This window comes from Sceloporus occidentalis, unplaced genomic scaffold, assembly GCF_023333645.1.
Source record: "Sceloporus occidentalis isolate IW3139 unplaced genomic scaffold, rSceOcc1.0.p SCAF_20, whole genome shotgun sequence".
NCBI classification, from domain to species: domain Eukaryota; kingdom Metazoa; phylum Chordata; class Lepidosauria; order Squamata; family Phrynosomatidae; genus Sceloporus; species Sceloporus occidentalis.
The window spans coordinates 10691684-10705549 of record NW_028317000.1 but is presented as its reverse complement, the minus strand read 5'-3'; the positions used below and the strand labels follow the sequence as shown (position 1 = coordinate 10705549).

General features: G+C 42.5%; 1 protein-coding gene across 1 annotated transcript in view; it reads left to right on the top strand.

Annotated features, from left to right (window-relative positions):
- The window catches only part of USP21 (ubiquitin specific peptidase 21), a 34515-nt gene extending 20984 nt beyond the window's left edge, over positions 1-13531 (top strand). Inside the window, exons 6-14 of the mRNA XM_089483831.1 lie at positions 1735-1846; positions 3280-3417; positions 4619-4683; positions 5867-5970; positions 8098-8184; positions 8454-8532; positions 9590-9697; positions 10032-10146; positions 12965-13531. Coding sequence (XP_089339957.1) covers positions 1735-1846; positions 3280-3417; positions 4619-4683; positions 5867-5970; positions 8098-8184; positions 8454-8532; positions 9590-9697; positions 10032-10146; positions 12965-13055 — 899 coding nt within the window. The 3' untranslated portion in view covers positions 13056-13531. The remainder of the gene's footprint in view (positions 1-1734; positions 1847-3279; positions 3418-4618; positions 4684-5866; positions 5971-8097; positions 8185-8453; positions 8533-9589; positions 9698-10031; positions 10147-12964) is intronic.
- Positions 13532-13866: the final 335 nt, after the last annotated feature.

The following is a 13866-nucleotide window of genomic DNA, read 5'->3' as shown; positions in this document are numbered from 1 at the left end:
TGGCCTTCGTTTTCTGGCCCTAACTTGGCACATTATCATTATTTACACTTATTAAGTACCGGAGATTTTCAGATCAAATTGCCTAGGGAGTTTATGACACAAATCCTGTGCAGAAACTAGATTCAAAGTTAAAACAACCCACTTTTGTGGGTTGTTTTTCACATGACATTCAGGGTTAACCCAAACAGAAAGCAGAAAAAACACACCATGCGGGTTGTTTTTTAAACGACGTTTGTGTGAAAGAGAAATAACGTAAAAATAACCCAAACGGAAAGCTGACAAAACCCGCTCCTTTTTACTTTCAGGAAATTCCTATAGTCGAAAGGAGGTTTTTTTGCTGGCTTTCCGTTTGCGTTATTTTCACGTTATTTCTCTTTCCGCCAACGTGTCTGAAAAACAACCCACATTTACAGGTGTTTAGCAGATTTTAAAATCCTATTTCTGCATGGGATTTGCCTCCACGTGATAAGGCCCTTGGTATATAGCTGGCAGCTTTGTGTGGGAGAAGGAACTTTAAGTTGAACTTATGAGACAGGGAGGAGAATGATATTGTATGGAGGCATAAAACAGCAACAACAATCCAGTTAATAATCCAGAAGTTAAAATAATTTCATAATATTTCCAGTTGCCAAGGATATGCCAGTCACTCCAGGGCTTGGCCAGAATATTGGAGGCAGGAACAGGTTTCCTTAGGTAGAATAACACCTACATATTCTTTCCCTGACCCCCTTTTGTGAGAATTTTTTTTTGCAAGGGAGCACTGTGCTGACATTCTTTTGTTTTAAGGGTTGAAATGTCAGCGTTCAATTCTAGTACAGTTCTGAAGGCTACACAGAGCCCAGTCTAAGGCGTTATCCTTGGCCTAAAAGCAATCAGAAGGCTAGGATCTAACAAACAGACCACTAGTCCTCATTGGCATTCATGCTGTGAAGTTTGTGGCTCTAAAATTAACTAGGAACCATCACATGAAAAGCAAATTTCCACATAGCCCCTTCCTATCTGGATGCACCTTTTCCCCCTGGTCCTACTCTTTTCTGCTCTCTTCTCATTTTAGCTGTACCCAGCGCTTCCTCCAAAAGGCGCAATGTACATCCTTTTCTTTTTGCCATGCCAATATACCTTTTATTTCACAACAGCTCAGTGAAGTGTTAGCCCAAGGTCCTTTTTAAAAAAATCATGATTCTCCATCTTCTTGTAGGAGTCCAGGCTTCCCTTTGCCTTCTGTTTCCTGTAACCTTTCCTCATTCTTTTTAGTGTGTTTGTTCCTTCTTTTTCTCCTCCTTTTCCCAGCATTCCTATCTACCTTTCCCCTTCCAGGATAAGAACAGCTAATCACAGTCAGAGACCTTTCTGTGTACCATTTTGACAACATGGCAGCTCAGTCAGTCACTGTTAATCTGCTCCTGGCACAACCTTTTATGAACCCATCTTGGCCCCTCTGTTAGTTTCACACTAGGAGTGTAACAGCCCAGCCCAATAGATACAGGTTTGTGTTTCACTTCTATTGTAGTCAATCTTGTGTGATCTTGGACACCTTGCTTATCTCCCAGTTACATTTGTACAACAGGAGTAAATGGGAGCATGCTATCTTCTTGCTAGGTGGATAAGGCAAAGTAAAAGGTTGCTGAATGTTTTTGCAGTTTGAGCATTCTTGAAGTAAGGAGGAGAGAAGACTAACCTAAGAATGCTTTGTTGTCTCCCCTTCCCCAACTTTTCTGGTTTCTCATTCTGCAGCCTTCGCAGATGTCATTGCCACATTGTGGCACCCCGATTCCACGGAGGCTGCCAACCCCAGCCGCTTCAAAGCTGTCTTTCAGAAATATGTCCCATCCTTTACAGGATACAGGTGAGGAAAAATTGGGTATGCCCTCCTCCTAGTTTCCTTAGTCCTCCCTTTGTCTGCACCACTTCTTCATGCACCCTTCAGTCCCTTCATGTGTAACAGTTCACCCTTAGCCAAATCCTCCCTCCCATCTCCAAAAAAAGGGGGAAAAAGGCTGTGTTCAAAACAAGGCCTTGAAGCAAAGTATGGAGCCACTGACTCATCCACCATCCTCCCCAAAACAGCTTTTCCTATAGAAACAAAAGAGTGGATTGCCTCTTCTGAAAGGTTCCAGAAGGTGTGCTTCACTTTTTAAATAGGTTGCATGCTCTCTGCACTGGCTTAAATTTTTGTTTTAAAAAATTTTTGAAACCCAGAAATATAATCAGACCTTTCTGGGTTTTTGTTTGTTTTTTGTTTTTGTTTTTGTTTTTAGCAATTTTGACCATCTTTGCATTTCCTGGAGTGTCCCAAGTAGAAAACTGGTTCCCAGACCTGCAGAGTTTCCCCTCCCTGGGAGCCCAGTAAACCCCCCTAAACTTTTGAAAGATGACCACCCTGATCCACATCCATATTTGGCTCCCAAGACCCTCAAGCCCCTGCTCTGAATTATGCTCTGCTCTGCATTCCTGGTTTTAAAAACTCCTCTCCTGGGTTTAAATCTCCCTGGAGAGGGATAGCAAAATTGCATACACATTTCCTACAGGACAAGGGGGCTATGCCAAGTTCAGTTTTCAAGCCTTTTTAAAAAAACATTTTATGCCCACCTCTGGGGGCCAGGAACCATACAGTTGGCCTTATCTGATTCCCTAGTCCTTTCTTTAAATCTTTGAGGCAGCACTTTTGGACTGGTTCACAGACCCAAATAGCAACTATATTGATATGCTATCAGAGTGAATTCATTATATCTGTCATGTTTCAGTTCAAATACTTGCTACTGCATTGTGAACCAGTTGTAGTTTTCAAATGTTCTGTGAGAGTAGCACCATGTGGAATGCTTTGCAGTTGTTTATGCTCTATGTTGCCAACTGTGAGTAACAATAGACAATCAGAAAAGCCTGTGATTGATCAAATGATTGCTGTTTTTTCCATCCTGGGACTCAAGGTGGCTTACAAAAGTTAAAACAGATACAGATAAAGGTTCACATTACTCCAGATGCCTTCCAGAACTCTGCGCAGTCTGTTGCTGAATCACATGTAAATAGATTTGATTAACTTTTTATTTTTAATCAAGAATGCTTAAGACAAAAACCGTGGGTTATGAGGTTTAGGGTTTACTATATTTGCCTGCAGAGGCTAGAATTAGGCTCTATAACAATCTGTAGTATGTTAGAGATTGTTCTCTGCAACCGTGAATGTTTCCGGGGCCCTCTAGATTGAAGAATGAAGTTGGACTGCCTGTTTTGGTTTGTTTATTGTCTAGAGATAAGTCAGCTCATGCTTTTCTCCTTTTGTAGTCAGCAGGATGCTCAGGAGTTTTTGAAGTTTCTCATGGATTGGTTGCATGTGGAGATTAATCGGAAAGGACGCAAATCTCCAAGTATCCTTTCTGATACCAAGAGGGCTTCTGTACTGGAGGACTCTGACACTTTGAGGTGAGTCTGGCTGTTGATAGGTGGAAATGTATTTTTACTGTGAGGTTAAGAAGTAGCTGGATAATAAATCAGACCATTATTGTAGGATTTCTGCCTTAGTTTGACAGAGAACCTCTTCACCTGGAGAGGGTAGGTACCAAACCTTGGATCTCTTGTCTTCCAGCAAGCGGCCTACCATTTAATTGCAGGTTGTCCCTGAAATGTGAACATTAAATGCTGGAGGCCAGATTTCTATTGTTACTGGGGACACTGTGGGCTGTTCTTGACTTGAGGACCAATCTGTGTTTGCATATCCATTAGACACTTATTGTCTGGGACATATCGTATATACTCATCTATAAGTTGAAAAATTTATGCCAAAACCTGTCCACAGAATCCTGGGTCGGCTTATATAAGGGTCAATATGGTAATAATGTTGAGAAAGAAGTTCTGCCCAATGGTGTTCCCCTTGCCTCTGCAGCTGCTGCTCAGCCAAGAAGAGTTTGTGAGTTCCTCCTTTCCCAGGGAAGTGTGTGTGTGTGTGTGTCTCTCCCTTTTTCCCAGGGAGGAGGGAAAGAGCCCCGATTGCTACTTGCAAGAAGTGTGTGTGTGTGTGTGTCCGTGTCTGTCCATCTCCCTTTTTCCCAGGGAGCAGGGAAAGAGCCCTGAATGCTTTTTCTCCTCCTCCCTGGAAAAGGAGAGAAAGAGGGAGACATGTGTGCCTTGTAAAAGCAGTCAGGGTTCTTTCCCGGCTCTCTGGTAAAAAGGAAGACATACACACATGCACATGCCTCACAAAAAGCAATTGGGGCAGTTTCCCTGCTCCCTGGAAAAGGAGGGGGAAAGCCCTGATTGCTTTTTTTGTTCAGTGATGATGAACAAGGAGAGAGAGTGGGTGTGTGTGTCCCTCTTTCCCATGGAGGAGGGAAATTCCCTGATAGCATTTTGAAAGGAGAGCATGCATGCATGTGGGGTTTTTTTGTCATTTACATCCTTTGTTACATGTCCCTAAGTTGTACCCTCGACTTATCCACGGGTCATATCAAAATCCAAAATTTTGTCCCCAAAGCCTGCCCTCGACGTATACATGGGGTTGACTTGTAAATGAGTATATACGGTATATTTGATATCTGCTGTTTGAAATGGTCCAATGAACTGTTCTTCACATATAATGCATCATAAGTTTTCCTAAGGCTTTGTCTTGGATTTTCTTTCTCTACAGTGATGATGAACAAGCCAACCAGATGTGGAAGCGTTACCTGGAAAGAGAGGATAGCAAGATAGTAGGTGAGTGGATATTCCTTCCAGTGGGATTCATCATCCCTGCTTGCTTGTCATGCTGATTGTGGCTGATGGGAGTTGTACTTCAAAACATCTGGAGAAATCCACTTAGTGCAAAGTTGTGATTTGAAACTCCAAAAGACCAATGCCATCTTGACTTTCAAAACCAAAGGAGAATAGAACACTGAACAGTATTTACCCCAGGTGTTCCGTCGAGGGGCTGCTGCCTGACTGAGACAATGCAATTGGCCACATCACCAGCCTAGGGCACTGGGATGCCGCCATCACAGATGCCTCCGACCTGGAGTCACCAAGGGTGGAGGGAGAATCAAAACCCAAAGCAGAGGTAGCTACTCACAGATACACACTGTTAAATGCTGGTACTGCAGCCACAAGCTTGTGAGTTCAATACCAGGGCTCCAAGGTTGACTTAGCCTCCCATCCTTCTGTAGGCCAGTAAAATGAGCCCCCAGCTTGTTGGGGGGCAATTGGCTTACAGATTGTAAACCACTTAGAGAGTGCTGAGTTCACTCTTAAGCGGTATAGAAATATAAATGCTCTTGCTAAATGCTTACACAGATGAGTACTCCTTCAAGCACACATCTCCTCAGACCCTGACTGATACCACCTGCCTTTTTTGAGGGGAGGAAAGCACACAAAATTGCCTCCCTGCTTCTTGTTGATTTCAGTCTTCACAGATGCAGGTGGGGGGGGCCACTGCAGACCACAGGCTAAGAACCATTGGCTTAAGTTGTTGTTGTTGTTGTTGTTGTTATGGTCTGAACTTGTCCATGATACAACCAACTGTGAGCAGAGCTTGGAAAAGGTACCTTTTGAACTACATCTTCCAGAATGTCTCAGTCAGCAAAGCCGGTAGCTATGCGGACTTTAACAGTTTAAAAGTTGTAAATCAAGTAATGTACCTTCTCTAAGCTCTGCCTGTGATGAGAAACACAAAATCATTAAAACACGTGCACATACATTAGACCGCAGCACTTGAATATTCATGCAAGATGGTTATAGTTGATACCTGCTGTTTCTGATTGAAATGGTCCCGTGAACTAGAGCATATTGGGTTACAGTTGCAAACATGAGTTGCAGATGTAAAAGTCAAAATCTGAAGCTGTTTTGAACCACACGATAACAGAAATCTCACCTTCATTTTCTTCTCTCTCTCTCTCTCTGATAGACCTCTTTGTTGGCCAGTTGAAGAGCTGTCTCAAGTGTCAAGCATGCGGTTATCGGTCAACCACTTTTGAAGTTTTCTGCGACCTCTCCCTGCCTATCCCCAAAGTAGGCTTCAATGATATTACAGTGGGTTTTGGGGAAAGTGGTTGGAGGGGTCCTTCCATGGGGTTTGAGGGGCTGAATTAACTCCCCTACAGGACCCCAGACAACCACAACCCCCAATTTTAGTCCTCTCCATCCCTCCCAAAATGTTGAGTGACAAAAGTTGCTTTTGTTTTGTTCCCAAAATGTCACTTCTAAAGCCCTCTTCAACCTGCTTCAAGCTCAGACAATCTTAATTCCCAAGCAGGAAGACACCACATAGTCAGTTCTGTTTGGGACAGGTTTTTGCAGTTTTAAAAAGGTGAAGCATTTAGCTATTGACTATTTGGGAGACAAGCCCCCACAAAGTAACCCTGAAAATGAGGGGGGGCATAAGGAACCGTGGCAGGTTGCATATAATGGTAGGTTTGCCTTATGGTCACCATAAGTCAGAAATGACTTGAAGGCACACAACAGCAACAACAATATAGCCCATAGGCCACACTTCCTTCACCCCTGTTGTAACAAACCAGACCATTGGTCTTTCCAGGCCAATATTGAAGCCATGTAGTATTGTTAGGCAACTATTCTGAGTATCTGCTAGTAGAAATCATTTTTAACTGGAGATTGAGTCTGAGACCTTCTATGCGCACAACCAGTGAAATGCCACCATATCGTTTCACAAAGGCAGGCCTTCTCAGCAGTGGTGCCAAATTTTTCAAGATGTTCTTCCTTGTACGACTGAGAGGGAGAAATTGTATTTAGTTTTAAACATCTACTGCAAACATACCTGTTTATACAGGTCTTCCACAACTGATACTTGTTGTGGTTTATGTCTTACGTCTAGTTATTCGCCCAAGCTTGAGTAGACAAGCTGAATTATTAGAACTCATGTAGGTGTTTACTTACTAAGTAACCATTAATTCAGTGGGACTGAATTACTCTAGTTCAGACTAACAATTGGATTCAGGTCTTAGTATTTATTAACTTTTTCTGAGCTTGGAATTTTACATTTTAAAAGTAATTCATTCTTATTACTTGCTATAGTAATTTGAAAGTAATGTATTTTTATTCTTTACAGCATTTGAAATGTAACTCATTACATTGCTGATTGCATTGTGCTTAGCGCTTTTCCATTTCATCTTTTAAAAACCCTTAAAATTAATAATAAAATGCCATAAAACTTGAAAAGTCCCTGACAAGATTACTCTAAAATGGTTTAAAATTGCTCTAAATCTGGTTTTGAAAGCAACTGCTATGCCATGAAAGGCTGATGTTGCTTTTGCAATATAGAATAGCACTTTTATTACCTTGTGTTCCAGCTCCCAGTAATTCATTTAATGTAATGAATCCCATTTTGAGAGCAAGGCAAAATATACATCGAATACATTAAAAAAAAACCAACCAAATACTTTCAAGGTCTGATCTTCTAGCATTTAATTATATAATATATTTTAATTGTATTAGATGTGTATTTTAATGTAATTCTTTTAGAGATTTTATTATATCAAGCAGAATACAGATAATATAAACCAATACAAAATTGGGGGACCTTACATGTGTTTGGTTGACTTGTTTTTGTCATCCATTCATACAAAAAAAATCCTTGATCCATTATTCAAGGGGGAAGAGAAGCTGGTTAGAATTATACAAAACTGATCTCTCTGACTAGCCAGAATGAAGCAAGTCTCATATCACTAGCTGTTTTTGCTCTTTTCAGGGATACATGTAATATATATGGAAAACTATAGATGTAAAAATAAATAAAATACATGTATTTGCTTACTTTCACAAGCTGCCTTAAACTTTGATGCAATAAAGAAATGTAGGGCTTCATAGAATCATAGAGTTGGAAGAGACTCCAAGGGCCCTCCAGTCCAACCCCATTCTGCCATGCAGGAACTCTCCATCAAAGCATCCCCATTGACAGATGGCCATCCAGACTCTGTTTAAAGACCTCTAAGGAAGGAGACTCCTTTACACTCCAAGGGAATGTTTTCTACTCTCAAGACATTCCTCCTATTGTTGAGGTGGAATCTCTTTTACTGTAGCTTGCATTCATTGTTTTGTGTTCTAGTCTCTGGAGCAGCAGAAAACAAGCTTGCTTCAGTCAAAGAACTTTCCAGTGAAATCCTTGCTTCTTTTTCACAGAAAAGTTTCACTGGTGGAAAAGTCTCTCTGCTTGACTGCTTCAGCCTTTTCACTAAGGAAGAAGAGCTGGATTCTGAGAATGCGCCGGTAAGAGTTGTGGGAGATGGACTCTTTCATGTGCCTACTGGCCATTTTGTATGCCAAACAAATCCCAATCTCATATTCGAAATAACAGGACAGAAGTGTAGCCAATGCCTATGGTATATTCTGATCATAGCATCCAAGTTTGGGTCTAAGTGAGGATACCTTAGCCATCCTGGCTAAGATATTCTGGGAACTGCAATCCATGAAGTCAGTTTTGGCTTCTCTAGTCTTTGTTTTCATTTTATTTTCTTCTCTCTCTTTTTCTTGCATAGGAATGTGACAAATGCCGGCAGAGGACCCGAAGCACTAAGAAGCTGACCATCCAGCGCTTTCCCCGCATCCTTGTGTTACGTATCCTTTCAGAATTTTAGTCTGGAGCGACTTGCAGGCCAGTAAAAGCTGTAGGTGCTGGTCATAGGTCTCAGCGATCTATTTGTGGGTGTGCTGCAAATCAGTATAGCAGAGCAAAACCACAAAATTGTAATACTGGCCAATTTTACCTAGTTGTTTGGGAGAGTAAAGTTAAGCACAATGAACAGTGTGTGCGTTAACTGCCCTTGAGTCATCCCTTGACTCATGGTGACCCTGTGGATGAGACATCTCCAGGACCCCTTGTCCTCAACTGCTCTACTTAGGCTCTGCAGATTCTCTCCTGTGACCTCCCTATTTGTGCCCACCCATCAGGCATGAGGTCTTCCTCTCTCTCTACTACCTTCTATCTTTCCTAGCATTATTGTCTTTTCTAATGATACAAGCCAAAGTACAGCAGCCCGTTTCTTCACCTTGGCTTCCAGGGAGAGTTCAGGCTTGATCCATTTGTTTGTCTTTTTGGCTGTCCGTGTTTTCCTCAGGGCTTTCCTCTGGCATCACATCTCGAATGAGCTGAATTTCTTTTCATCTGCTTTCTTCACTGTCCAGCTCTCGCAGCCTTATGTGGTGATGAAGAAAAGAATGGCTTGGACAATGTAGTGCTCTGTTGTATGCTTTTACGTTAAGGTCTTGTCTGGTTCTTTCATAGGTGCCCTTCCTTCCTTCCTTCCTTCCTTCCTTCCTCCCATTCTTTGTGCTTTTTCCAGGCATAGCTGCTGGAGACGGAGGCTGAGGTGGACTCTCATCTTCCTTCCTTCCTTCCTTCCTTCCGTCCCATCCCATCCATTTATGTGCTGTCCTAATAACTCTGAACTGTATTATCTGTATCCTTTCCTAAACACCAAAGGTGACAGGCAGATGGTATAAAACCATGAGGGAGCCATTATATGTTCTGCCCTTATTGACTCTTCAGTTAGTTTAGGGACCACAGACCTCCAGAGCTAGGATCTGAGCTTCTGGAATTTACCAAGACCACTTCCATTAGCAATACTTGTAAGTGGGGCCTTGGCTGGCCATTCCTTAACTCTGCCTGTCCTAGATCTGAACCGTTTCTCCACCACCCGCTACTCCATTAAGAAATGCTCTGTGTTTGTGGACTTCCCACTTCAGCAGCTGAACTTGAAGGAATTTGCCAGTGAAAAGGCCGGTGAGTTGTATGCCAAATATGGGGCAATCCCTGCCTTGCCTTTCTGAGGCAAGGTCTGAGACTTTATACTTATTTTCATTTTTTAAAAATTAAAACTTCTGTCCCACCTTATTAAAAAGAACGGCATTAAGTGAGAGCATCACATGATATTTAAAAATAAAATATCACCTCCATTTCTAGCCATCAGAATCATAGTGGGGCATGGTGGGAGCAAAAACCTTTCCCAGCTTGCTCCATGTTTACATTTTAAAAACCTACAAGAAATAGTGGTTCTTGAAAACACAACAATAAGGAATTGGGTTTTTTAAAAGGTGGTTTTCTCTCTCTCTTGCAGGTACTCCTGTGTACAACCTTTATGCCCTCTGCAACCACTCTGGCAGTGTGCACTACGGCCATTACACAGCCTTCTGCAAGGACCAGTCTGGCTGGCGGGTTTACAACGATTCCCGGTAGATAAATGTGCTACAACATTTTTGCTTGGTTTTGCTTTTAAAAATGTACTTAACCATCCTTCAGTTTGAATGTTTTCAAGATGTTTACAGCAATATCCCCAAATATCATAAAATAAGCAATAATTTGTAGTTAGTGGCATCAAGCAGTTAAGACAGACTACAGAATTCTGAGTTTTCATAATCCTGATTTTTGCCAGCCTTGGGCACTGATGCCTTCTTCTGCATCCATTGCAGATCTTTCTCAGCCATAGGTTTGGGTTTTCAGATTTCGCAAGCACTATCAACAAAACCATTTTTAAATTACAGTGGGCCCTTGTTATCCGCTGGGGTTTGGTTCCAGGACCCCCCATGGATAACAAAATCCATGGATGCTCAAATCTCATTCAATCCATTGGTATAACAAAATAGTGACTCTTATATAAAATGGAAAATCAAGCTTTGTAATTTGGAATTTATGCTTTTTCTGAATATTTTCAACCCGTGGATGCTTGAATTTGTGGATAAGGAGGGTCGGCTGCATAAGGACTGGAAAGTTTCTTCTTACGTTGAGGTGGACCAGAAACAGAATCCCCTGCTCAGTAATTCTGCATTTCATGAAACTGGTTCAAACAGAGACTTTCAAGGATTTAGAAGATTGGGGAAGACATCTTAACATATGCTGCAGGGAGTCCCAGAGGGTATGGAATAAGGAGATTTAGCATACTTCTTGCTAAACTGGATTAATTGCCTGGAGTTAGCCTTAGAGAAATCTGACATTGAGCATACTCACAGTTCAGCAATTGCACCACAATCCTTAAGAAAAAATGCCAAGAGCTATCCTCTTGCACTATCCCCTCAAAGCCTTAACCTTGGCTAAACTCAGCTCAATCCCTGACCTAAAATACAAAGACAACATTGTCAGTATATCAAGATCTCTCGACAGAGACGCTCAGAAAGAGATGCTCCTTTAAACATCTCACTAGATCTTTTCATCAGTGCTGTGATGTTTTCTTGCACCCATGGTTATGTTAGTTCTCTCCATGTTTTAATTGAGATTTTTAAATCCATGGATGCATCTGGTTGGGTTATGATGAAATGTTTAACTCGACAGGTGCTTTTCTATATTCAGAGCAGCTGTTTTCCCAAATTTTGGTCCTCTAGATGTTTTGGACTTCAGCTCCCAGAATTCTTGATTGTTGCTCACACTAGATAGGGCTTCTGGGAACTGAAGTCCAAAACACCTGGAGAACCAAAGTTTGGGAAACATTGAGTTAAATCAGTGGTCCCCTAACTGCTATTTATTTATTTATTTATTTATTTATTTATTTATGTTATTTATAGCCCGCCCTTCAGCCCTAATGGCTATTAGAGCGGCTTACAATTATTATTTTTAATTAGATGGGTCCCTGCCCTCAGGCTTACGATCTAAAAGACACGACACAAAAGGAGAAGGGAATGGTGGTGGGAAAGAGGATGAGGTCCAGTGGTTCTTCTCTCCGTCTGAGGCAGGGGTAGGCAACCTGCGGCCCGCGGGCCGGATGCGGCCCGGCGAGGCCTTGGGACCGGCCCCAGCCCAGTCCTGCCGCCGATTGCCGCCGGGGACTTTGGGGGGCAATTGTCTATAGAAGCCTCAGAAACATGCATTTATCTTAACATTTTTTAAAAAATCAGCAAATTTTTTCACGTGTCCTCCATTTTTTATTTAAAGAGTGCCCTCCATTTGAAAATTTTGTCCTACATTTGTCCCGGTTTATTTATTTATTTAATTTTTAAAAAATTATTTAATTGTTTATTTTTTGGCTTCGGCCCCCCAGTTGTCTGAGGGACAGCTACCCGGCCCCCAGCTCAAAAGGGTTGCCTACCCCTGGTCTGAGGCCTGGACCAAGGCAGATGGGCTGGAGAGAGGGCTCTTCTTCTTCAGGCTAGCCCTGATGGAGCTGGGCCTGCCTGTTCACTCCTTCGCAGGCTGAAGGATGACAGTTATCATGGAGGGAGGGCTCTCTTTCTTCAGGCTAGCCCTGATGGAGCTAGGCCTGCCTGTTCACTCCTTCACAGGCCGAAGGATGACAGTTATCATGGAGGGCTCTCTTTCTTCAGGCTAGCCCTGGGGGAGCTGGGCCTGCCTGTTCACTCCCTCACAGGCCAAAGGATGACAGTTATCATGGAGGGAGGGCTCTCTATCTTCAGGCTAGCCCTGATGGAGCTGGGCCTGCCTGTTCACTCCCTCGCAGGCCAGAGGATTTAAGGGATTTGGGACTTCAACTCTCAGAATCCCAGATTATTGGCCAACATGGCTGAGGTTTCTGGGAGTTTAAGACCAAAATCTCTTAAAGAGCACAGTTTGGGGACCATTGATCTAAATGGATAAAAAGAGACAAGATAATAAATGTGATATGATTATAGGAGGATAAGAATCGTACGACACAGAAGAATTTGGATGAATTTAGAAGAAAATAGCAAAGGTGACAAAACCAAGCAATGTTAGAGATATATAAACAATTAGATAGAAACGAATATTAGGAATTATAAGAAAGGTGTAAATTAAGATTGATAAATGAGAAGATAGGAAGCATATGGCTGAATGGATGGTGCAGGGGGTAAAGTAGAAATTAGTAAATGGAAGGTTACTATCAAGAGAAGGATAAGTAGGTAGTAGAATGTAAGTGTAAGTGAAGAAAGTCGGAATGGGAAGGAAGAGGAAAGTTGAGAAGATGGATAGAGAAGTGGGAAGTGTAGAGAAGAGGATAGAAAGAGAAGAAAAGGTTAGGTTGGTGAAAGAAGATAGAGAAGTTGATGGATTAAGGAATAATGTGTTTCCATCTTCTCTCTTTGACAGCGTCTCTCCAATCAGTGAGAACCAGGTCCCATCAAGTGAAGGATATGTCCTTTTTTATGAGCTGGATGACATGCACTGGAAGAAGCAGTAAAAATACCAGACCCAGCGCTTTGGCCAGCTGCCCCTTTTACCTCAGAGACTGGCGCTCGGGTTTTCTTAAAGCTACAGAAGACATCGACAAAACAGTAATAAAACAGACAAGCAACACTGTGTGGAGTTTGTTTCTAAGAGCAACCCGGGGCATCTGCCTGTCCCTTCGTACCAAGTTGGGGGGGTTTAGAAGTTCACCAGGTCTTAAGGCAAGACTGGAGAGTGACGCTTGTCCCCTGGAAGGACTGAGGCTGTGGGTGAAGCCGGACACAGAGAATGTGGGGGGGGGGGAGCTTGCGTGGGTGACAAGCAGGGCCTCCCTCGTCCCTCCATCCATCCCTCCATCCACCTCTTCATCCCCCAACCCCTCAGGTGAAATTATGTCCACTACTCATTTTAACAGCTGTGTGACTTTGTACATAACAATGGGTTTGTATATAAAGATAGAAAAATGAAGAGATTAAACTTTTTTGTGAATAAATTTACTAAAAAAATGACTTTTTTCTTGTCTTTTGTTGGTGAGTAGCTTGGGATCGGTATCTGTTTAAATATGTGAAGGGATGTCATATTGAGGAGGGAGCAAGCTTGTTTTCTGTTGCTCCAGAGAACAGGACCCAGAACAATGGATGCAAGCTCCAGGAAAAGAGATTCCACCTCAACATCTGGAGAGATGTTTGACTGTGGAACACACTCCTTCCTCAGACTGTGGTGGAGTCTCCTTCCGTGGAGGTCTTTAAACAGAGGCTGGATGGCCATCTGTCAGGGACGCTTTGATTGAGAGTTCCTGCATGGCAGAAGGGGGTTGGACTGGA